At 41.8% G+C, this 26877-nt stretch overlaps 1 protein-coding gene across 1 annotated transcript in view; it reads left to right on the plus strand.

Annotated features, from left to right (window-relative positions):
* LOC139543498 (lysosome membrane protein 2-like) overlaps nucleotides 1-26877 on the plus strand; it is a 66306-nt gene that overhangs the window by 35484 nt on the left and 3945 nt on the right. The window contains exons 4-11 of the mRNA XM_071349610.1: nucleotides 47-238; nucleotides 441-532; nucleotides 1513-1632; nucleotides 7772-7950; nucleotides 20830-20948; nucleotides 21221-21294; nucleotides 21500-21551; nucleotides 23374-23526. Of these exons, the coding sequence (XP_071205711.1) occupies nucleotides 47-238; nucleotides 441-532; nucleotides 1513-1632; nucleotides 7772-7950; nucleotides 20830-20948; nucleotides 21221-21294; nucleotides 21500-21551; nucleotides 23374-23526 (981 nt within the window). The remainder of the gene's footprint in view (nucleotides 1-46; nucleotides 239-440; nucleotides 533-1512; nucleotides 1633-7771; nucleotides 7951-20829; nucleotides 20949-21220; nucleotides 21295-21499; nucleotides 21552-23373; nucleotides 23527-26877) is intronic.

A 26877-nucleotide genomic window follows, 5' to 3' on the forward strand; every position in this document is an offset into this window, starting at 1 on the left:
TCCATTACCCCCCCCTCTCTCTCTCTCTCTCTCTCTCTCTGCTCAGGCTGTGATGAACAAGGTAAAGGATAGCTTCTGGAAGAGTTCTATGGTGTCTATCTGGATGAACTCCCTGCATGTGGGCATGTTCATGACGCACTCCGTCAACGAGCTTTTGTGGGGCTTCAAGGACCCTCTGCTGTCCCGCATACACCCCATGAACCCTGAGATCGACGAGTACTTTGGCCTCATGTATAAGGTAGGTCAGGGAGTGAATACAAAATACAACATCTGACACACTCAACCCTTTTTAAGTTCTGTAAAGAACAATATAAACTGTCTATGGTCCTTGATACCTGTTGTCTGCTGGTGGTTGCCACTTTCACCTGAATATAAAATATTACTATAATAAATATTAATGGCCTTTTAGAATGATTTTCCTTCTCTTTTCCACTCTGTAGAAAAATGGAAGCAATGATGGTGAATTTGTTTACCATACCGGGGAGGCAGACTTCATGGACTATGGCAGGATAGCCAGATTTAAAGGAGAAAGGTACTGAAACATTTTGGCCATATTTGGGGAGTTTATCCCATTCTTCTCTGCAGATACTCTCAAGCTCTGTCAGGTTGGATGGAGAGCGTCGCTGCACAGCTATTTTCAGGTCTTTCCAGAGTTGTTAGACAGGGTTCAAGTCCAGGCTTTGTCTGGCCACTCTACTATAAAGGCCTGATTGGTGGAGTGCTTTAGAGATGGTTGTCCTTCTGGAAGGTTCTCCCATCTCCACAGAGGAACTTTGGAGCTCTGTCAGAGTGACCATCGGGTTCTTGGTCACCTCCCTGAGCAAGGCTGTTCTCCCCCGATGGCTCAGTTTGGCTGGGCAGCCAGCTCTAGGAAGAGTCTTGCTGGTTCCAAACTTCTTCCTTTTAAGAATGATGGAGGCCACTGTGTTCGTGGGGACCTTTAATGATGCAAACATTTTTTGGTACCCTTCCCCAGATCTGTGCCTCGACACAATCCTGTCTCTGAGCTCTACCCAACAGTTGCTTCAACCTCAGGGGGACAGGGTTATGACCCAAATGGCACAATGTTCCCTATGTAGTGCACTACTTTTGACCAGAGCCCCTATGGCCATTTGGAATGCAGACTGCAGCACCAGAGATAGAGACTCCCCAGAGGTCCCTAGCCTAGCCAGAAACCAGAACACAGAGCACAGAGCTGCTGTGTGCTTGACACATCCTAGTACTTAGCCCAGTTGGAAAGGTCTCAATGAAGGCTTCCTGTCAGCTTTCTTCTAATGTAATAACAGACCTGCCAGTATGTATCATGCAGCACCTTTTCCTTCCCCCTTTGATTAGATAAAGCACAAATTTTGATTAGCTTTCTTTAATATGTTGATTGATAAGTCACACAAGCCTAAACAATCAAGCATTGGGCTAGATGGTGATTTGTATTTAATAGGTATTATAAAGATGTACATGTATATTTTTTCTTTATTAATCAAGTTACATTTAGAAATACATTTTGTGTTTCAGCAAACTGAGTCTGTGGACGTCTGAGCAGAGTAACATGATCAACGGTACAGATGGCAGTGCCTTCCATCCCCTGCTGTCCAAGAAGGAGAGACTGTACATCTTCAGTCCTGACCTGTGCAGGTAGGCTACAATACAGAATCTTACAGATCAGGACAGAACAGATGTCTCACTAAACTGTATGTCAAAGGTCACTAAAACACACACATTTTGACAGGGTGGGATCAATTCCATTTCAAGTCAAGTCAGGAAGTATTGCTTTTAAATGAGGAAATTGAAATGACCCCAACTCTTCTAAACAGTATGTCAAAGGTCAGTGTTGAATATATACAGTTTAACTTTGGTAAATGGATCCCACAAGAAAATTGTAAGTTTAGAAGCGATGTTGCTCATTTGAGCGATGGCCTGTGGCCTCATATGTGACTTTTGTGGTAGTTAATTTCTTTACTATCAAATGAGGAGAGACAAACTTATCACACAATTCAGAGTTATACTTAAACTAAATCTGTATTCTCTTATTAAAAAGGGACAAAGGTACAAAGGTACAAAGGTATTTTATAGCCAAAATACACCTCCATCAGTCTACATGACAAACAACAGATGTATGGAATGGGTCACAAGGTTAAGATTTGTATGAAAGATACTTAAAATTCACAGCAGACTGTATCTGCTGTAAAAAAAAAAAAAAATGTTATCATTGTGTAGAGACCAGGGTCTGGCCCCGAGCCATCTCTCCCTGGTACCTTCCAGTCAGGCACACAGACACTATTCATGCTATGGAATGTCGTCTTGTTAGGTTTATCACCAATCCATTGTCTTCTGTCAGTGTTAAATCTTCCAGAGGCCCATCCTCAGTAAAACACACACAGATGAGTGTTCTAACAACCCCTTATTCTGTTGCGTAAAACAACCATTTGATGCAATAACAGTATTATAACATAATCTTGTAATTTATCTCACATTCCCCAATGTTGAGAGTCCTCTCAACTTAAAAGAAAATTACAAGATTTAAGAACATTAATTCACTTGTAGAAAATGCATACATTCTTCATAAAACAAGAAGCATGAAAGCAATAATTCATTGCATGGATTCCTGCATGTGACAGGCTGCTATAGCACCGGCTCAGCCTGTCTCCCGTTTCAACCTCCAACACAATGTGTCTGGGGAGGTCCTGATACACAGACACCTGCATGCAGGTTATATGATTCAAGGCTATATCTTAATAGACAGTGAAAATCTAATGTTTAATGCATAATGCAGTGCATGCAACAATGGAGTTTATTAAAATAAGCTTTCGTTTTCTATCACACTCTAATGGATCAGCAAGGTGGAAATAACTATTTCCATCCCAGACACTAAAATCTTGTTGGACAAATCCAGGTAGTGGCTTCTGGTTTAAGTCAAATGTATTACGTTGGTGCCTAATGAACAAGACCCAAGACAAGCTTCATGATTCCACTATTTATAAGGCAATGCCTATAGATAAAAAATATTAGGATCAGTTTCACCCTCCGGATCAGAGTTCACCCTCTCCATTCACCAGGGTATGCTGGGAATAGTGTCAACATCTTTAGCTCACAACAGCAATCAAAACAATCAATCCCAAATACACTAATTGCTTCACTCATATAGTTATTAACATACTAAACTCAAATCAATCCTTCAGTTTTAAAAATCATTCAGTTTCCAAATCAAATCATAATTAGAACCCAATTCATTATCCAACCAAAATGTAGAATGACATTGCTCAGTGATAGGACCAATCACTTAAAACCCTCAATTTAACACACATCGACATTGGCAGAATGTACATTTATATTAAAATACAGTATAATTATCCTATAATTCTAGTATTAACTTTCTTATCATGATTATAATTACATATCAGTGTTCTAATATATTCTAAATCTAAATGACTATAATTTTAGCAGTGTGTAGAGTGGATGGCCCATGATAATGTCCCAATTTCAATGTCTCACCTGAGCCACCACCACCTTTATGTCTTGTCCATTTGTCAACCAGTATACCAGCGACATAAGAGAAGATTGGAACAGATTTCTCCCCATGCTCACTCCACATGGACTCCTGTCACACTCCTGAGAGGAAAAACAGCTTAGATTGGATGCTGTACACCGGTTGCTGGCTCTCTCAGGTCTCTCAGTAAACAATAGAAGTGGCGCCGACGGGGCTGTATTGAACACATTTGTCACTCTTCTTCAGCCCGTTACAGGGGGTTTTGAGGTACACACACTGTTTGGTCCAATTATCTCTTCCATGCATTAAGACACCGACTGACGTCACCTTTCATGATAACCTCAAGAGAGGACAGATCAGAACAACAGTTTAGTTCATCGGGAGAAATCCCAACAATCCATCAGACCTAATCTGGTAAGATTTATATCAAAACGAACAGAACAAACAACACAAGCAACACAGCAATACACTTCTTCACATATCACTCAATACACTCGTACATACAGTTGAAGTCGGAAGTTTACATACACTTAGGTTGGAGTCATTAAAACTCGTTTTTCAACCGCTCCACAAATTTCTTATTAACAAACTATAGTTTTGGCAAGTCGGTTAGGACATCTACTTTGTGCATGACACAAGTAATTTTCCCAACAATTGTTTACAGACAGATTATTTCACTTATAATTCACTGTATCACAATTCCAGTGGGTCAGAAGTTTACATACACTAAGTTGACTATGCCTTTAAACAGCTTGGAAAATTCCAGAAAATGATGTCATGGCTGTGGATGTATTTCAAGGCTTACCTTCAAAATCAGTGGGAAAATGGGAAAATCAAAAGAAATCAGCAAAGACCTCAGAAAAAAAATGTGGACCTCCACAAGTCTGGTTCATCCTTGGGAGCAATTTCCAAATGTCTGAAGGTACCATGTTCATCTGTACAAACAATAATATGCAAGTATAAACACCATGTGACCACGTAGCCGTCATACCGCTCAGGAAGAAGACGTGTTCTGTCTCCTAGAGATGAACATACTTTGGTGCTAAAAGTGCAACTCAATCACAGAACAACAGCAAAGGACCTTGTGAAGATGCTGGAGGAAACAGGTACAAAAGTATCTATATCCACAGTAAAACGAGTCCTGTATCGACATAACCTGAAAGGCCGCTCAGCAAGGAAGAAGCAACTGCTCCAAAACCTCCATAAAAAAGCCAGACTACGGTTTGCAACTGCACATGGGGACAAAGATCGTACTTTTTGGAGAAATGTCCTCTGGTCTGATGAAACAAAAATAGAACTGTTGGTTTGGAGGAAAAAGGGTGAGGAGGAAAAAGGGGGAGGCTTGCAAGCCGAAGAACACCATCCCAACCGTGAAGCACAGGGGTGGTAGCATCATGTTGTGGGGGTGCTTTGCTGCAGAAGGGACTGGTGCACTTCTCAAAATAGATGGCATCATGAGGCTGGAAAATTATGTGGATATATTGAAGCAACATCTCAAGACATTAGTCAGGAAGTTAAAGCTTGGTATAAATGGGTCTTCCAAATGGACAATGACCCCAAGCATACTTCCAAAGTTGTGGCAAAATGGCTTAAGACAACAAAGTCAAGGTATTGGAATGGGCGTCACAAAGCCCTGACCTCAAACCTATAGAACATTTGTGGGCAGAACTGAAAAGTGTTTGCGAGCAAGGAGGCCTAGAAACCTGACACAGTTACACCAGCTGTGTCAGGAGGAATGGGCCAAAATTCACCCAACTTATTGTGGGAAGCTTGTGGAAGGCTACCCGAAACGTTTTACCCAAGTTAAACAATTTAAAGGCAATGCTACCAAATACTAATTGAGTGTATGTAAACTCTGACCCACTGGGAATGTGATGAAAGAAATAAAATCATTCTCTCTACTATTATTCTGACATTTCACATTTTTTAAATAAAGTGGTGATCCTAACTGACCTAAAACAGGGAATTTCTACTAGGATTAAATGTCAGGAATTGTGAAAAACTGAGTTTAAATGTATTTGGCTAAGGTGTATGTAAACTTCCGACTTCAACTGTATCACTCAAGGTGTGTAAACTTAAATCTAAAACCTCAGAGGACTAGTACCTCCCCCATCATTTTGACACATGACTCCCAATGTGAGTAATGTGTAAATAAAAAAATAAAAAGTACTGGTTAAAAAATAAAACAAATATTTTCAAAAATCAAAATCGAATTAGCATAACTACCCTTAATATCTCCATGAAGAAAAATAATTGTACCCATACGGTCATAGTAAAATAGACTTAAGACAGCCTACCCTTAGTCAAAGGCAATGCCCTCTCCTTCTTCACAGTGGTCCTAATCACAAATATGGCTAAGAACTATAAACTTCATCATAATTATCAATATTACAAATGACCTTCAAATCAGTATTACAAATGACCTTAAATTAATTATCCAAATGGCTTTCCAGTGAGGGTGATCAAACCACACAGGAAAGTCAGGACAGAGGTCAGAGGACATACAAACCCTTCAAATAAGTGTTTCTTACTATATTAGACTAATTAATAAAAAACAGTCAAACATTTCATACATTTCATATCCCAGGGTTCCAGTAAGTTTCCAGTATATGTCTTATCAAAAGAATTCATATGTTCAATTATTAAAACTCACAAAATAATAACTTCAGAAAAATCCATGTGTGTGTGTCCCTTTAAGATACCTTGGCACAAAGACAAACGGAAAACTCACTAAACCCAAATGAAAAAGAACACCCACAATAAATCAAACATAGTATTTTAAAAACAACAACAAATAGTCATAACAAATGTGTTGTGTGTGTGGTATTTCCAAACCTTAAGGTAAAAACAAACAAAAATGGCCTTATTTCATTTGGTAGTTTACGGTCTCAATTTCACGCACCGCTCTCCCCAAGACCATAGCCCTGTGAAACATTTCAATGAGAGAAAATGACTACCCCCATTATCCTGGAATCTTTTTTCAATTTCATTAGCATTCACTATACTAATATCATACTCAGTAACCCAAAGGTTTATGATAATGATAAGTCCTTTTTACACACATTGTTTTAAGAATTAGGGAAGAGAGCTGATGCACTTTGTCCCACATCAGCAAAATGTCCTTTGACAATGACCAAAGGATCAAGTCAACTGGATGTACCAGTTTTGAGGTCAATTCCATTTGGAATTTCTGTTTAATTCCACATTGGAGGAATGTTAATCTCTGATGAAAAATAAATATATAAATGTAAAGTTAAATAAAGTTAAAGATCTAGTTGTGGATTTCAAGATTAGAGGAATGTAAACGACTTAAAGATCATCTGGAGTTACCATTAGGGTTTTGGTCAATTACGTTTAGAATGTCAGTTTATGCCCTGAGTTAACTTAATTGAAATTGATTCGAAAGCTGGGTACCAGTACCCCAGGAATCTCCAGAGGTAATTTCCCCTGTGGGTGACTTGTTGTGAGTGACATGACCTGTGACCCCTGACCTCTAACCTATGCGTGTAAATTGGATTTAGGGTCTGTGGGTAGAAGCAAGTGTAGTTCAACACATGTTCACCACTACACAGCTTCTGAAAGATGAGCTCATGTCTCAGACAATAACGAGCATTGTTGCAGGTGGCCTACCTGAAGGCCTGACAGTCAGACCTGGGTTCAAGTACTATTTGTAATAATTTCAGATACTTTAGCTGGGCTTGATTCAGCTTGCCTGGCATAATGGAACCAATAGAATAGTCACAATCGCCTCCAAGCAGGTTAGAGCAAACTTTCAAAGGATTTGAAAGATTTCGAATACTATTTGATCCGAGGTCTGCTTACAGTATCCTTCCAGCCTTGGCTCAGACTGTGTGTTGTCATTCATCTTTTCTAAACACCACAGAATCCATGGCCATGTTTACAGTATGGTGCCTACAACAGTATCTTATTGTCTAGTGCACTGCAGTTCACTAGCAAAATTTAACACTTTTCACTAGGGGGAATGCAACACTTAATATAATTAAAAGACCACCCTTACTGTTGGTGTGGCTCCATTCATTCATATCATTCCAAATGTGAGCGAGATAGTTCCGCAGATATTATGAGCTGTATTAATTTAAAACATTAGTAGGGAATGCTCTAAGTGAATATTGTGTTTGTTTTTTATGATCATGTTTTGTCATTTAGTATTTTATTGTGTTTTATATTGATATGTGTGTTTTGTATTGTACGGGTCTCATTTGAAAAAGAGACATGGTGTCAATATGACACCCTGTTAGACAGTACATTTTCTGTTGTGATCCTCAGGTCCATCTTCATGGAGTTTGAGAAGGATGTGGATGTGAAGGGACTCTCAGCGTATCGTTTCACCCCTCCTCGTGACGTGCTGGCCAGCAAGGAGGAGAACCCAGCCAACGAAGGCTTCTGTGTCTCCCCCAAAGAGTGCCTGGGTAGCGGAGTGCTCAAAGTCAGCGTGTGTAAAAAAGGTAGTTAGCTCCAGCTCTCTACCTCCACCTCTCCACCTCTCCTCTCTCTCTGTATTTCAGATCGGTGTAGTAGGCCCTATTCCATTTCAATCAGGTGTGTTCAGGGAACAAATTGAGATATACACACCCCAGAACACAGACACACACACACACACACACACACACACACACACACACACACACACACACACACACACACACACACACACACACACACAGAGACACAGACACACACACACACAATTTTATACAGCTGCACCATCGAGAGCATCCTGATCAGTTGCATCACCGCCTGGTATGGCAACTGCTTGGCATCTGACTGCGCTACAGAGGGTAGTGCGTATGGCCCAGTACATCACTGGGGCCAAGATTCCTGCAATACAGGACCTATATAATAGATGGAGCGCCAAGTCTAGGAACAAAAGGCTCCTTAACAGCTTCTACCCCCAAGCCATAAGACTGCTGAACAATTAATCAAGTGGCCACCGGACTATTACATTGACCCCGACCCCACCCTCCATTTGTTTTGTACACTGCTGCTACTCACTGTTCATTATCTATGCATAGTCACTTCACCCCTACCTACATGTACAAAATACTTCTAACCTGTACCCCCGCACACTGACTCGGTAACGGTACCCCCTGTATACAGCCTCATTATTGTTATGTTACTGTGTTACTTTTTATTATTAGGTAAATACTGTGTTACTTTAGTTTATTAGGTAAATATTTTCTTGACTCTTCTTGAACTGCGCTGTTGGTTAAAACTTCTTAAGGATCTGCCCCTTTTTTTTAAAGGAAACACTTTAAAGTTTGTGGAAATGTGAAAGGAATGTAACAAAATATAACACATTAGATCTGGTAAAAGATAATCTAAAGAAAAAAACATTTTTATTTTATTTTTATTTTTTGTACCATCATCTTTGAAAGGCTATAATGTATTACTCAAGCCCAGGCGCAATTTAGATTTTGGCCACTAGATAGCAGCAGTGTATGTGCAACATTTTAGACTGATCCAATAAATCATTGCATTTATGGTAATTTTTTTTTGCCATGACTGCCCAAATGTGCCTAATTGGTTTATTAATAACTTTTGAAGTTCAAAATTGTGCACTCTCCTCAAACAATAGCATGGTATTAGTTCACTGTAATATCTACCGTAAATTGCACAGTGCAGTTAGATTAACAAGAACTTAAGCTTTCTGCCAATATCAGATATGTCTATGTCCTGGGAAATGTTCTTGTTACTTACCACCTCATGCTAATGGAATTAGCCTACGTTAGCTCAACCGTCCCATGGGGGACCCACTGATACTGAAGAAGTTTTAAGGGCTTGTAGGTAAGCATTTCATGGTAAGGTCTACACTTGTTGTATTCGTTGCATGTGACAAATACAGTTAGATTTGATTTGTTTCAGCTCCACTGTCTCTAACCCCCCAGAACCACAGGTCAGGCCGGGAAGGACTGAAAGTGGCCTTTTGGGGAAAGAGCAGTCAGTGCTCTTAATAGGAAATAGGGTGCCATTTTAGACACAACCTTCGTCTCCATTGTTGTGCTTGCCCCGCAAGTGTCTCTCTGTGATTTATCACCAGTCGTTTACTGTGATAACCCAATCAGTGGGTTGCCAAGCCAAAGTTGCCAAGGTTGCCATACCAAACGAAACTAACACACTCACTCACTCGTCCATGTTTAGAAGAGCAAACACATTGTTTGATTTGTGAGTGGATCCAGGTCGTTTACCATCAGGCCTGGGTTCAAATGCTATTTGTCAAATCATCTTAAATACTTTATCTAGGCTTGATTGAGCTTCCCTGACCCAATGGGACCAATAGAATATTTGCAAAAGTTCAAGCCCCGCCCATCTGGCACTATAACCCTAACCCCTCCTTATATTTAGTTAATATCCTGATCACCAGGCCAAGACATGGGAAGTGAGGGAGGCGTAGCTACAGTTGAAGTCGGAAGTTTACATACACTTAGATTGGAGTCATTAAAACTCATTTTTTCAACCGCTCCACAAATTTCTTGTTAACAAACTATAGTTTTGGCAAGTGGTTAGGACATCTACTTTGTGCATGACACAAGTAATTTTTCCAACAATTGTTTACAGACAGATGATTTCACTTATAATTCACTGTATCACAATTCCAGTGGGTCAGAAGTTTACACACACTAAGTTGACTGTGTCTTTAAACAGCTTGAAAAATTCCAGAAAATTACGTCATGGCTTTGGAAGCTTCTGATAGGCTAATTGACTTTTTGGAGAAATGTCCTCTTGTCTGATGAAACAAAAATATAACTGTTTGGCCATAATAACCATCGTTATGTTTGGAGGAAAAAGGGTGAGGCTTGCAAGCCGAACAACACCATACAAACAGTGAAGCACGGGGGTGGCAGTTTTCATGTTGTGGGGGTGCTTTGCTGCAGGAGGGACTGGTGCACTTCACAAAATAGATGGCATCATGAGGTTGGAAAATTATGTCGATATTTTGAAGCAACATCTCAAGATATCAGTCAGGAAGTTAAACCTTGGTCGCAATTGGGTCTTCCAAATGGACAATGACCCCAAGCATACTTCCAACGTTTTGGCAAAGTGGCTTAAGGACCACAAGGTGAAGGTATTTGAGAGGCCATCACAAAGACCTGACCTCAATCCTATAGAACATTTGTGGGCAGAACTGAAAAGGGTGTGCAAACAAGGAGGCCTACAAATCTAACTCAGTTACACCAGCTCTGTCAGGAGGAATGGGCCAAAAAGTTATTGTGGGAAGCTTGTGGAAGCCTGAAATGTTTGACTCAAGTTAAACAATTTAAAGGCAATGCTACCAAATACTAATTGAGTGTATGTAAATTTCTGACCCACTGGGAATGTGATGAAAGAAATAAAAGCTGAAATAAATCCTTCTCTCTACTATTATTCTGACATTTCACATTCTTAAAATAAAGTGGTGATCCTAACTGACCTAAGACAGGGACTTTTTACTAGGATTAAATGTCAGGAATTGTGAAAAACTGAGTTTAAATGTATTTGGCTATGTTGTATGTAAACTTCCGACTTCAATTGTATATGCTCCAAAATTACACCCTGGGCTGTGGTCAGGGTGTCAAAAGGGTGCCATTTGGGACAAAGCTCTTGTGTTATGAAGTATTTTGCGTTGCCATGCTAATTCCCACTCTCTCAGGTGACAGTGGCTAGCATTTTAGTCACACCACCACTCAAATAAAATAAAATGTTTAAAGTGCATTTAGAATTGCAACACACTTTGCATTAAAGCAATAATAGAAGAACATAGAAAACAAAAAAATCTATTATTAAAAGTCGGCTCAAGAGGTGTGTTTTTAAAAGTGATTTAAAAACCTCAATGGTGTTTGCCCCTCTTACCTGACAGGGCAAGCTGTTCCACAACTGATGTGTTTTAATAGAGAATGCTCCGCCCCCCCGCCTTGGTTCTGCATCTAGGAACCGGGAGCAGAGCACCCTCACTGGATTGTAAGAAACAAGCATGTCTGTCAGAAGGGGCATGCAGTGCCTTAAAAGTTAGGATTAAGATCTTAAAATCGAAAATCAGACTGATGCTTTACAGACAGTCAGTGTAGTGCAGATAAAACTGGAGTGATGTGCTAGTGTTGGTTATAATCTGAGCTGCAGTGTTCCATACAAGTTGTAAACTTCTAATATTAGAATCTGAGCAGCTGGAGAGGAGGGCATTATATTAGCCTAGAATAGATTAAACAAATGCATGGACTTTTTGGCATCTGGCTGGAAGATGAATTCTAGAAATGTTCCTGAGATTGAAGTATGTTGTTTTGGACATGCTTTTTATGTGGTTGTCAAAAGTTAGGCCGGGGTCAAAGGTAACACCAAGGTTTTTAACAACCATGTTTGGTGTAATGAGGCAACCATCAATGTTGAGAGTGAGGTCTGACACTTCGTAAGTTTCTTGTGGCCAAGAAGCATCATTTCCGTATATCAAAGTTTAAAAGCAAGAAGTTGGTTGTCATTCAGTGTTTACATCTGGTGATACAAGTCTCAAGGTAGGCTGACTTTAAAGCATTGTCTGGTTTAAAAGATCAATACAATTGGGTATAATCAGCGTAGAAATGTTGTTGTGCTTACGAATGACATTACCAAGGGGAAGCAAGTTCAAGGAAAATGAAAGAGGTCCAAGCACAGAACCTTGGGGAACGCCACATTCAACCTTCAGATTAATGATTGTGCATCTGAACAAATTGATACCGCTCAGAAAGGTATGATTTGAACCAATTGGGAACCTGTTCCTAGACCAACCAAGTCTTCTAGCCTCTTAGTGAGAATAGCATGATCAATCGTATCGAAGGCAGCACTTAAATCTAAAAGAACAAGAATAGAGACGTGACCAAGGTCAACGACAGAAGTATGTAATTTACTACCTTGACAAGTGCAGACCCAGTCCTGTAAAATGGTCTACAACCGGAATGGTATGTTTCAAAGATACTGTGTGAATGAAAGAAATATGTCAGCAGCTGGGCTCCGGCTTTCTCTAGTATCTAAGAAAGGAAATGGAGATTTGAGATTGCCCTATTGTTTTTTAGTTTTTAGACCTATAATATTGTTTTTTAAGAGGTCTAATTACAGCCTATTTAAGAGATTCAGGGACTATTCCTGTTTGGAAAGATGTGTTTACAATTATTAGTGGGAGAAGTTCTTTGACTAGCTTCGTGGGTATAGGGTCAAGTTGGCAGGTGGAAGGCTTGGAATGCATAATAAGTTCAACCAAGTCAGGGGTGTTTAACAATCCAGAATAGCTGTGATCGCCTCATACTCCTGTGGGGTTTGTGGCATATCAGATGACTTCATTGAGATTTTAGCTCTAATTGTAGTAATTTTCTCATTTAAAAAAATCATAAAATCTCTTACAGGTGAGGCTAGAAAATGCTCAGGCAGGTTGCTTCTATGTGAGACTGGCTACAGTGCTGAAGAGAAATCTAATAATTTTGTTATCATCTATTAATTTAGGAGTAGGACGCATGCGCAGATCCTAGGGCTTGCTTGTAATCAGTGATGCTCTCTGTCTTGCCATGCCAGCCAGCATACTTCAAGCTTGGAGGAATGCTATTGTGGTATTAATGCTAGAATCGATCATTTCTGGGAGGAATTTATAAGGCCGCTAAAATAAAATCCAGGTTCAGATCTAGGGCGGACTATCAATTGAATTTCAAAAGTTCTAAGTACATGGTCTGAGAGTACAGGATTTTGAGGAGAGACTGATATATTTAAAATATCAATGCCATAGGATAGGGCTAGATCTAGCGTATGGCTATGGCAGCGGGTGGGCACAATACATTCTGAGCAAAGACAAAATACTCTATAAGAGGGAAAAACGCTATTCCCAGGGCATCACTGTTATTGTCCTCATGTACATTAAAATCACCTATAATTACTATTTTGTCATATAGGATTACAAGGCTTGATAAGAATTCAGCAAATTCTGGCAAAAACATAGTATAAGGACCAGGTGGTCTGTAAAATTCAAGTAGTATTTTGCCTTAAGCATGGCATAATTCAGAGTAACACAAAGGAGAAAAAGTCAGTAGCAGCAATAGGTTTTAAACAGAGCTCTTGTATGATGGTATGATGGCTAGCCCACCACCTCTTCCTGATTCACTAGATTTGCCATTGGAGATGCCTCATTTAGAGCCACATACTCATCAGGTCTCAGTTAAACTCATAATATCCATATTTTTTTAAATAACCTTTATTTAACTAGGCAAGTCAATAAGAACTAACTCTTATTTACAAAGACATCCTACACCAGCCAAACCCGGACGACGCTGGGCCAACAGGTTGGATGGAATGAATCAAATCGTATTTGTCACATGCGCCGAATACAACAGGTGTAGTAGACCTTACCATTAAATGCTTACTTACAACAATGCAGTTTTAAAAAATAAGAGTTAAGATATTATTTACAAAATCGACTAAAGTAAAACAATTTTTATAGTAACAATAAAATAACAATAATGAGGCTATATACAGAGGGCACCGGTACCGAGTCAATGTGCGGGGGTACAAGTTAGTCGAGGTAACTGAGGTAATAAGTACATGTACTGTAGGTAGGGGTAAAGTGACTCAGCATTGGTAATAAGCAGCGAGTTGCAGCAGTGTAAAAAAAAGGGGTGGTTATGCAAATAGTCCAGTTTGTCACGCCCTGACCATAGAGAGGTTTTTATCCTCTATTTTGGTTAGGCCAGGGTGTGACTAGGGTGGGCATTCTAGTTTCTTATTTCTATGTTTTCTGTTTCTATGTTTTGGCCGGGTATGGTTCTCAATCAGGGACAGCTGTCTATCGTTGTCTCTGATGGGGAATCATACTTAGGCAGCCTGTTTTTCCACCTTAGTTGTGGGTAGTTTGACTTTGTTAGTGGCCTGTATAGCCCTAGTAAGCTTCACGTTCGTTTTTGTTGTTTCTTGTTTTTGTTGGCGACATATATAAAATTAAAATAAATGTACGCTCACCACGCTGCACCTTGGTCCGGTCATTTTCCTGACGACGTTCGTGACAGAACTACCCACCACAAACGGACCAAGCAACATGGTAAGGAGGACTGGACATGGGAGGACATCGTGAGTGGGAAAGGATCCTGGACGTGGGGAGAGACCCTAGCGGGAAAGGATCGCCTGCCGTGGGAGCAGGTGGAAGCAGCGAGGAAGGCGGAGGCAGCGAGTAAAAGGGCCCAGGATTACACAGGGTCACGCCTGGCACGAAAGACCGGGAGGCCACTCCAAAAAATGCTTGGGGTGGGCACTGGGAGATTGGCTGAGTCAGGTTGGAGACCTGAGCCAACTCCTCGTGCTTACCGTAGGGGTGCGTGGTACTGGTCAGGCACCGTGTTATGCGGTGGAGCAGCCCGGTGCGCTACATTCCAACTCCCCGCATTGGCCGGGCTAGAGTGGGCATCCAGCCAGGACGGGTGGTGCCGGCTCAGCGCATCTGGCCGCCAGTGCGTCTCTACGGCCCAGGATATCCTACGCCGGCTCTGCGCACTGTGTCTCCGGTGTGTCTGCACAGCCCAGTGTGTCCTGTGCCAGCGCCCCGCCTTGCCTGGCGAAGGTAACCATCCAGCCATGATGGGTTGTGCAGGCTCTACGCTCGAGATCTCCAGTGCGCCTCCACGGCCCAGTGTATCCGGTGCCTGCTCCAAGAACCAGGCCTCCAGTATGTCTCCCCAGCCTGGTGAGTCCTGTGCCTGCTCCCAGAACCAGAACTCCTGTATGTCTCCCCAGCCTGGTGAGTCCTGTGCCTGCTCCCAGAACCAGGTCTCCTGTATGTCTCCCCAGCCTAGTAAGCCCTGTGGCAGCTCCACGCACCAGGCTGCCCATACGTCTCCTCACCCCAGTGATGATCCATGGCACGAAGCCTCCAGTGATGATCCATGGCACGAAGCCTCCAGTGATGATCCATGGCACGAAGCCTCCAGTGAGGATCCATGGCACAAAGCCTCCAGTGAGGATCCATGGCACGAAGCCTCCAGTGATGATCCATGACACGAAGCCTCCAGTGATGATCCATGACACGAAGCCTCCAGTGATGATCCATGACACGAAGCCTCCAGTGGTGATCCATGGCACGAAGCCTCCAGTGGTGATCCATGGCACGAAGCCTCCAGTGATGATCCATGGCACAAAACCTTCAGTGAGTATCCATGGCACGAAGCCTCCGGTGATGATCCATGGCACGAAGTCTCCATTGATGATCCATGGCACGAAGCCTCCGGTGATGATTCATGGCACAAAGCATCCAGTGATGGTCCATGGCCCGGAGCCTGCAATGAGGATCCATGGCACAAAGCCTCCAGTATTGATCCGCGGTCCGGAGCCTGCAGCGACGGTCTCCAGTCCGGAGCCTCCAGCGACGGTCCGCAGTCCGGACCCTCCAGCGACGGTCCCCAGTCCGGAGCCGCCGGTGAGGGTCCCCAGTCTGGGGCCTGCAGCGAGGGTCCCCAGTCCGGGACCTGTAGCGAGGGTCCCCAATCCGGGGCCTGCAGCGAGGGTCCCCAGTCCAGAGGCGCCACCAAAGTGGGGGGAGCCAGAGGTGGAGCGGGGTCTGCGTCCCGCACCGGAGCTGCCACCGAAGTAGATGCCCACCCGGACCCTCCCCTATAGAGTCGGGTTTTGCGGCGAGTCCGCACCTTTTGGGGGGGTACTGTCACGCCCTGGCCATAGAGAGGTTTTTATTCTCTATTTTGGTTAGGCCAGGGTGTGACTAGGGTGGGCATTCTAGTTTCTTTATTTCTATGTTTTCTGTTTCTATGTTTTGGCCGGGTATGGTTCTCAAATAGGGACAGCTGTCTATCGTTGTCTCTGATTGGGAATCATACTTAGGCAGCCTGTTAAAATTAAAATAAATGTACGCTCACAACGCTGCACCTTGGTCCGGTCATTTCCCTGACGACGTTCGTGACACATTTAGCAATTTGATTAACCTTTACTTAACACCCGTCCCGGATCCGGGAGCATCCTCATCAGTAAAAGCTGACTAGCATAGCCTAGCATAGCGCCACAAGTAAATAATAGCATATAAATATCATGAAATCACAAGTCCAATACAGCAAATGAAAGATAAACATCTTGTGAATCCAGCCATCATTTCCGATTTTTAAAATGTTTTTATGTATTTCTATTAGCTAACCACAATAGCCAAAGACTCAACCGCATATTTTCACCATGTTTCTACCGCATAGGTAGCTATCACAAAACCGACCAAATAGAGATATAATTAGTCACTAACCAAGAAACAACTTCATCAGATGACAGTCTTATAACATGTTATACAATAAATGTATGTTTTGTTCGAAAATGTGCATATTTGAGGCATAAATCATAGTTTTACATTGCAGCTACCATCAAAAATATCACCAAAGCAGCCAGAATAATTACAGAGAGCAACGTGAAATACCTAAATACTCATCATAAAACATTTATGAAAAATACATGGTGTACAGCAAATGAAAGATAAACATCTTGTGAATCCAGCCAATATTTCCGATTTTTTTTAAGTGTTTTACAGCGAAAACACAATATAGCATTATATTAGCTTACCACAATAGCCAAACACACAACCGCATTTATTCACCGCAAAGATAGCATTCGCAAAAAACAGCAAAAGATATAAAATGAATCACTAACCTTGACCAACTTCATCAGATGACAGTCTTATAACATCAGGTTATACAATACACTTATGTTTTGTTCGAAAATGTGCATATTTAGAGCTGCAAACCGTGGTTATACATTGTGAATATGTAGCATCGATTCACCAGAATGTCCGGAGCTATTTTGGACACTCACCTAATCTGACCAAAGAACTCATCATAAACTTTACATAAAAATACTTGTTGTATGGCAAATGAAAGATACACTGGTTCTTAATTCAACCGCCGTGTTAGATTTTTAAAAATAACTTTACCATAACAAACAGCTTGCGTTATTGCGAGACAGCGCCCGCCAAAACGGCAGAGAATAGGAATCAACATTTTCCACAGAAATACGAAATAACATCATAAATTGTTCTTACTTTTGCTGAGCTTCCATCAGAATCTTGTACAAGGAGTCCTAGGTCCAGAATAAATCATTGTTTGGTTTTAGAATGTCCTTTTCTCCTGTCGAATTAGCAACCTTAGCTAGCCATGTGGCGCGAACATGCCCATCTTCTCTTGACGCAAAGAACGGAAAATTCCAAAAGTCCCAATAAACGTTGAATAAACTGATACAACTCGGTTGAAAAAAACTACTTTATGATGTTATTATCACATGTATCAAAGAAATATCCGACGTGTATACCGAACGCTTTTCAGAAGCCAATGTCGACGTACTTCGCGCGCCAGAGAAGACAAAGAAATGTCCAGACCTGTCACTCCAAAAGCTCTTGTTCGGCCTCAGATCAAGCTAGACACCCCATTCCACCTTCCACTGCCTGTTGATATCAAGTGGAAGGCGTATGAAGTGCATGCATATCGATAAATAAAAGCCAGTTGAATAGGCAGGCCCTGGAACAGAGCCTCGTTTTCAGATTTTTCACTTCCTGTATGGAAGTTTGCTGCAAAATGAGTTCTGTTTTACTCACAGATATAATTCAAACAGTTTTAGAAACTTGAGAATGTTTTCTATCCAATAGTAATAATAATATGCATATTGTACGATCTAGAATAGAGTACGAGGCAGTTTAATTTGGGCACGATTTTTTCCAAAGTGAAAACAGCGCTCCCCTATTGACAAGAAGTTTTAATTGTTCAGCATTCTTTATGGCTTGGGGGTAGAAGCTGTTAAGGAGCCTTTTGGACCTAGAGTTAGTCCTTGACAATTTTTGTCTTTGACAATTTTTGGTGCCTTCCTCGGACACCGCCTCGTATATAGCTCCTGGATGGCAGGAAGCTTGGTCCCAGTGATGTACTGGGCCATAAACACTACCCTCTGCAGCGGGTAGTGTATACGGCCCTGGTCATGAGAAGATCACCTCCGACCTCATAGCTAGATGGTCAGTGGAGGCGGTGGTCGGAGGTGGTGGTCAGGTCAGCACGTGCAAGGGCAAGCAGGTAGGCAGGCAGCTCGATGTCATCAGGGTGTATCCGACGTCTGCGGATTCTTTATTGGGACTCTCTGATGAAGTTTGAGCTCCCCACAGAATACAGCCCACTCCTTACTTCAGAAGTTTCCTCCTGAACAATGAAAAAGCTGTCCCAATGCCAACTCTGCATGCATATCCTCGTCTGGGATCACCGTTGGTGAAAAACAACCCAACGTCAGTAGGTGTAATTCTAATGAAATCACACACTGGCTAACAAGCATTAGCTAGCTTGTTGACAACACTGATTTTCATACATTTATGGACAGGAATCGAATTCATGATATCAAGACTAGATCTGCACTCCTTTAGCTAATGAGAAATAAAAAGTTTACATGAAAATGATTAAATATGCACAGAATTTACATGAGTTCTCTGCCTAGGCTGCCACTAGGCGCCATGGCAACTATAGAACCTATAGAATGACTAGCCATGCTCTGAAGGGAAAGGGACAGATCCTATCACAACAGTATTTCAAGGACAAAGCCTCCTTCATTGAAATTATGTGGAAACAACGTTTATTCAATCATTATGTGCCCAGTGGGAGATCTCTTCTCAGTAAGCTGGGAAGTTAGAGGCCAACTACTGTTTTGTCTTAACCCTTTTGTTGTTTTGTTGTTGCTCTGGTGAATGATAACTGTGCTGCATATTTAGGACCCTACCCCCTGAGAACTACACTGTTCAGGATATGGTTTTATTGGTATTGTGACTCATGAGCCATCTGTGTGTTGATCTAGTATTAGCTGCATCTCAAGGGTTTGTTTCTTTTGCTGCCCATTCACATTTGACATATTCCGCTAATATATTGCAAACAAGAGGATCCAATCGCATTTGATTACTTCCTCACTGAGCTTGAACAGCCTCTCCTTTTTCTCGTCATCAGAGTTTCAGAGGAGGAAAGGGAGGACCATCCTCCTCAGTGAATTTCATACTTTTAAAAAATTTAAAAAATTTAAAAAGTTATATTTTTTAGATAAACTATACCAAATATAGTCACATGTCACCAAATAATTTATTAAAACACACTATTTTGCAAAGAAGGTCTACAGTAGCCTCAATAGCACTCTGTAGGGTAGCACCATGGTGTAGCCGGAGGACAGCTAGCTTCTGTCCTCCATTGAGTACATTGACTTCAATACAAAACCTAGGAGGCTCATGGTTCTCACCTCCTTCCATAGACTTACACAGTAATTATGACAACTTCCGGAGGACGTCCTCCAACCTATCAAAGCTCTTGCAGCGTGAACTGACATGGATCAGAGAATAATTAATGTAGTGCTGAAAGCATAAGATACAGCTAGCTAGCACTGCAGTGCATAAAATGTGGTGAGTAGTAGAAAATATTTGAACAGTTTTGAACAAATTAATTGTTTCCTAAATGAAGGAGAAACAGGAGAGAAATATATAGAGAGAGAGATTGTCATTTTTTCCCACTTTCAGTTCCACTTACTTAGCTAGCAAATGCAGCTAGCTAGTTAAGCCTACTGAAACACCCTGCTCAAACAGAGGGTTGCTATGTTAGCTAGCTGGCTATGACTATCCAACACAACACTGGAACTCTTCTAAGATAAGGTAAGCTTTTGGTTTTACAAATGTATTGCCACTGGGGCACGCCGGTGTAACTGCTTACTGACTGTACACTGTAATGTTACTGCATGCTTGTAGCAGGTTTACTAACACGTTAGTTCTATTAGCTATGACATTACTTTAGCTAATATGGTGACAACGATGTAGGCTGTGTGTAGCGGTTTGGCTTGGAAAAGTTTATTCGCCTGGTCACATATGTATTCATTCTGCCAATTCTGTTGAAAATGTTTCTTAAACAGAAGCAAACGGAACAAAACGGGGATAAACGTACCTGAATGTTTCCAATAGAATCTATTGTTTGCAACTGCTGGACTAATGATTACACTCGTCGGAGGAGGAAGAGCTAGACTGCCGTTACACACCCACTATCAGCTAGATACAGGCAATAGTGTGTAAGGCAGTATTGAATGTCACTGTCTGTCCATGTGTCACTGTCTGACACATCAAATTTGTATATTGACCTGTGTGCACCTACGTTGTAAACTTTCATTCATAGGCTAGGTTGTAGCAACCCCATGATGGGTATAGGGAAAATTTGAGTATCATGTGGTAGCCTAAACCTATCGCTGTTTCTTTTAACTGGGTGAATGGAATATGAATGACAGTCATCCAATATGCTGTAATAGAAATAAGGCCATGCCCATGAAAATAATTTGGCACTGAAACTGCACTGACCACCACTGCTCTCCAGGTGCTCCAGTGGTTGTGTCCTTCCCTCATTTCTACTTGGGCGAAGAGAAGTACACTAACGCCATTGAAGGACTGAGTCCTGTGAGAGAGCACCACCAGACCTACCTGGACCTGAACCCGGTACATTACCCTCTAGTGTTCACTTCTCTGGGTGTCTGCCCTAGAGTAGAATAGATAATCTACTTTAAAAAGCATTGTTGCACCACCTAGTGTTACATTTGTGGAATAGAGAATTGCACCAACTGTAAAATATTAAATACTGTTCCCAACCTACCAGCCTATATTTATTCATGTTTAACCTAGACATAAATCATGTATCTAGTACATTGAGCGTTACACCTGCAGTTCACATGGCTCATCAAAAGTGTGTATGTGTTATTCTACACTTCCAGACCACTGGTCTTCCTGTCCGTGCCAGTAAGAAGGCTCAGATCAATATCCTCATCAACAGAATCTCTGGCTTCCCGTGAGATATCACAAATCCACAACCACAACCCAAGTTCAAATAGCTAAAGGCTTTTATAATCTTTGTTTCTATTTGATTTCCTTCCATTGTTTAATGATTTCCATCTCACAACCACCAAGTTCTACTAGCGATATACACTTTATTATTTCTATATTATTTCCTTTCTTTGTTGAATGATTTTCTTACAATCTCTTCTCCTTCACAGGAAAACCAAATACCTGAATGAGACTATCTTCCCTGTCATGTTTATCAATGAGGTAAGATCACATCGACTACACAAAAACATACAACTTTGGGAGAATATAACATTTAATTTCCGAAAATAATGTTTTATCTGAGCATTGATCGCAAATTTGCAATGACAACTTTGTCCTGTTCGATTTTACTGTATCCCTTTACAGGGTGCTGTGCTGTGAGTGACACCCCCAGATAGTACGGTCGTGGTGAAAAGTTTTGAGAATGACACAAATAGTAATTTTCACAAAGTCTGCTGCCTCAGTGTCTTTAGATATTTTTTGTCAGATGTTACTATGGAATATTGAAGTATAATTATAAGCATTTCATATGTGTCAAAGGCTTTTATTAACAATTACATGAAGTTGATGCAGAGAGTCAATATTTGCAGTGTTGACCCTTCTTTTTCAAGACCTTTGCAATCCGCCCTGGCATGCTATCAATTAACTTCTGGGCCACATCCTGACTGATGGCAGCCCATTCTTGCATAATCAATGCTTGGACTTTGTCAGAATTTGTGGGGTTTTGTTTGTCTCTTGAGGATTGACCACAAGTTCTCAATGGGATTAAGGTCTGGGGACTTTCCTGACCATGGACCAAAAATATCGATGTTTTGTTCCCCGAAGCACTCAGTTATCACTTTTGCCTTATGGCAAGGTGCTCCATCATGCTGGAAAAGGCAGTATTTGTCACCAAACTGTTCCTGGATGGTTGGGAGAAGTTGCTCTCGGAGAATGTGTTGGTACCATTCTTTATTCATGGATGTGTTCTTAGGCAAAATTGTGATTGAGCACACTCCCTTGGCAGAGAAATAACCCCACACATGAATGGTCTCAGGATGCTTTACATTTGGCATGACACAGGACTGATGGTAGCGCTCACCTTGTCTTTTCCGGACAAGCTTTTTCCAGATGCCCCAAACAATCGGAAAGGGGATTCATCAAAGAAAATTACTTTACCCAGTCCTCAGCAGTCCGATCCCTGTACCTTTTGCAGAATATCAGTCTGTCCTAATGTTTTTCCTGGAGAGAAGTGACTTCTTTGCTGCCCTTCTTGACACCAGGCCATCCTCCAAAAGTATTTGCCTCACTGTGCGTGCAGATGCACTCACACCTGCCTGCTGCCATTCCTGAGCAAGCTCTGTACTGGTGGTGCCCCGATTCCACAGCTGAATCAACTTTAGGAGATGGTCCTGGTGCTTTCTGGACTTTCTTGGGCGCCCTGAAGCCTTCTTCACAACAATTGAACCGCTCTCCTTGAATTTCTTGATGATCCGATAAATGGTTGATTTAGGTGCAATCTTACTGGCAGCAATATCCTTGCCTGTGAAGCCCTTTTTGTGCAAAGCAATGATGACGGCACGTGTTTCCTTGCAGGTAACGATGGTTGACAGAGGAAGAACATTGATTCCAAGCACCACCCTCCTTTTGAAGCTTCCAGTCTGTTATTCAAACTCAATCAGCATGACAGAGTGATCTCCAGCCTTGTCCCCGTCAACACTCACACCTGTGTTAACGAGATAATCACTGACATGATGTCAGCTGGTCCATTTGTGGCAGGGCTGTGGAAATATATATAATAAGCAGTGGAAATATTTTTGGGAGATTCAGTTCATTTGCATGGCAAATTAATTGCAAATTAATTGCATATCATCTGATCACTCTTCATGACATTCTGGAGTATATGCAAATTGCCATCATACAAACTGAGGCAGCAGACTTTGTGAAAATTTATATTTGTGTCATTCTCAAAACTTTTGGCCACGATGGTACATTGTCAGTGAGTTTACGGTGTCTACTCTGTCTGTACTGATATATTATGCACCTTCTTTACCCCCTTCTTCAGACGGTTGTGATAGACGACACGTCTGTTGCGAAGCTCCAAAAGCTGTTGCTGATGGTGACGTTGGTGTCCAACTTCCCTCTCATCATTGTTGGTCTGGGGGTCTTGCTGCTGCTGGTGTTCATCTGCCTCATCGTCTGTGAACGCAAACTGAAGGTACCACTGACCTGTGTGTCTGTGGGAGTGTTGAGGGCTTAGCCGAGGGAGATGTACAGTAAGGTAGAAGCAGAACAACATGTCCTCTAATCAATATACTATAGTTAGGGCCCAGAGTTTTTCCTGGTCAAGTCACATGGTCAAGAATAAGTCCTGGGCTCGGTTGGATAAAACATATTAAGTGTTTCCCTTAAGTAATAATTTCCCCTTACTTAAGGGAATTGTTTAAGGGTGTTGCATAGAGCACCTCAATCGTTTTGAACCATCATCCAACTGGGAATTACAAGTCAGAAACTCTGGCATCTTTCTAAAGCTCTGACATTCTGACCTGAAGATCACTGAAGTTATGATTTGACCTACTTTTTGTTTTTACAAGTTTCCAGTTGTCTTAAGACGCCCATTAACACAATGCTAAAATTACTAACATGTTTGTGTAACTAATCATTTTCTTAACTATGATGCCACCATGATTCAGTAAATGTCTTAACCAGTGCATCTTAAACCATTGTAAGAGTACACTGTATGCTTGTGCTTCCATTATGTTTCTGTTCAGAATAAATTTAAACATATTGTTTTTGGCGAAGCTCTGTATTCCGCTCCTGTAAATCCTAATAATCCTACATAATTCTTCCCTTTATCATTAAGATGTATTGGTTATTCTTGATTCTTTATGTCATTGCCTTCCTACATGTATAATTAGCATGATCGTTTTCTCATAATCCTCTCCTGTCACGCGGGACTAGGTTGGCGAAAGAACCAGACGCAGAGAGAGAGAGAGCCGCTTGGGAAAAATATTCCTTATATTTATTCTTAAGGAAAAACTGAATAAGCCCGAACATCCAGGGCGTAAAGAGCAATACTTGCCAAACACCCAAAATACACACACGTAACAAAAAAACAATCCCGCACAAAACAAGGGCGGGTCAAACTCCTAATTATAGGGAAGCTCATTACGAAACAAAAAACAGGTGCAACTAATAAGACAAAACAAACAGACAAACGAAAAAGGGATCGGTGGCGGCTAGTAGGACGGTGACGACGACCGCCGAGCACCGCCCGAACAGGCAGGGGAGTCAACTTCGGCGGAAGTCGTGACATCTCCTATGTTTGAGCTAGTGAACAGTATTTACTGTACATTGTCATTGATAACAATTATACACTATTTTGAAGAATATATGTTGATATGTTAACAATCTGATTAATGATAATCCTGAAAGCTAAACTATTTTGAGGAAGTTTCCCGAACACCACAGGAAGTTGGTGGTACCTTATTTGGGGAGAACGGGCTCGTGGTAATGACTGGAGCGGAATCAGTTGAATGATATCAAATACATCAAACACAGGGTTTCCAGCTTCCTGTGCCGGACACAGATTAAGTTTAGTCCTAGACTAAGAAGCTATTTCAGTGGAGATTCTCCATTGACCATGTTTTTTAGTCCAAGACTAAGCCTAATCTGTATCCAGAAAACCAGACCTTTGTACAGCATAACATAGGTCAAATAAAATAAAATAAAATTGCATTCGTCACATGCGCCGAATACAACCTTACAGTGAAATGCTTACAAGCCCTTAACCAACAATGCAGTTTTAAGAAAAATAAGTGTTAAGTAAAAAATAGATGAGTAAAAATTTTAAAAATGTATAATTAAAGCAGTAAAATAACAGTAGCTATATGCAGGGGGTACCGGTACAGAGTCAATGTGCGGGGGCACAGGTTAGTCGAGGTAATTGAGGTAATATGTACATGTAGGTAGAATTAAAGTGACTATACATAGATAATAAACAGAGAGTAGCAGCAACGTAAAAGGGGGGGGGGGGGACAATGCAAATAGTCTGGGTAGCCATTTGATTAGCTGTTCAGGAGTCTTATGGCTTGGTGGTAGAAGCTGTTAAGAAACCTTGTGGACTTAGACTTGGCGCTCCGGCACCGCTTGCTGTGCGAACAGTCTATGACTAGGGTGGCTGGAGTCTTTGACAATTTTTAAGGCATTCCTCTGACACCACCTGGTATAGAGGTCCTGGATGGCAGGAAGCTTGGCCCCAGTGATGTACTGGGCCGTACGCACTACCCTCTGTAGTTACTTGCGATCGGAGGCCGAGCAGTTGCCATACCAGGCGATGATGAAACCAGTCAGAATGTTCTCGATGGTGCAGCTGTTGTCACAACCTGATCTGTTTCACCTGTGTTTGTGCTTGTCTCCACCCCCTTCCAGGTTTTGCCCATCTTCCTCATTATCCCCAGTGTATTTACACCTGTGTTCTTTGTTTGTCTGTTGCCAGTTCGTCTTGTCTTACCAGCGTGTTTTCCCGTCTCAGTGCTTTCTCAAGTGCTGTTCCCTAGTTTCCCCGGTTCTGACCATTCTGCCTGCCTTGACCCCAAGCTTACCTGCAGTTCTGTACCTGCCTGACTCTGGCCCGTTTACAAACCTCTGCCTGTCCTGACCCAGAGCCTGCCTGCTGTTCTGTACCTTATTGACTCTGCCCTGGATTATGGACCTCTGCCTGCCTTTGACCTGTCTTTTGCCTAACCCCTGTTTGGGTCAATAAACATTTGTGACTCTAGCTGTCTGCATCTGGGTCTTATCCTGAGTTCTGATAGTTGTAGAACTATTTGAGGATCGGAGGACCCATGCCAAATCTTTTCAGTCTCCTGAGAGGGAATAGGTTTTGTCGTGCCCTGTTCACAACTGTCTTGGTGTGCTTGGACCATGTTAGTTTGTTGGTGATGTGGACACCAACGAACTTGAAGCTCTCAACCGTCTCCACTAAAGCCCTGTCAATGAGAGTGGGGGAGTGCTCGGTCCTTCATTTTCCTGTAGTCCACAATCATCTCTTTTGTCTTGATCACATTGAGGGAGACGTTGTTATCCTGGCACCACACGGCCAGGTCTCTGACCACCTCAACAGGTGTAGACCTTAAAGTGAAATGCTTACTTACAGGCTCTAACCAATAGTGCAACAAATGTATTAGGTGAACAATAGGTAGGTAAAGAAATAAAACAACAGTAAAAAGACAGGCTATATACAGTAGCGACGCTATAAAAGTAGCGAGGCTACATACAGACACCGGTTAGTCAGGCTGATTGAGGTAGTATGTACATGTAGATATGGTTAAAGTGACTATGCATATATGATGAACAGAGAGTAGCAGCAGCGTAAAAGAGGGGTTGGCGGATGGTGGGTGGGACACAATGCAGATAGCCCGGTCAGCCACTTTGCGGGAGCACTGGTTGGTCGGCCCAATTGAGGTAGTATGTACATGCATGTATAGTTAAAGTGACTATGCATATATGATAAACAGAGAGTAGCAGCAGCGTAAAAAGAGGGGTTGGGGGGGCACACAATGCAAAT

This window comes from Salvelinus alpinus, chromosome 18 (genome assembly GCF_045679555.1).
Source record: "Salvelinus alpinus chromosome 18, SLU_Salpinus.1, whole genome shotgun sequence".
NCBI lineage: Eukaryota > Metazoa > Chordata > Actinopteri > Salmoniformes > Salmonidae > Salvelinus > Salvelinus alpinus.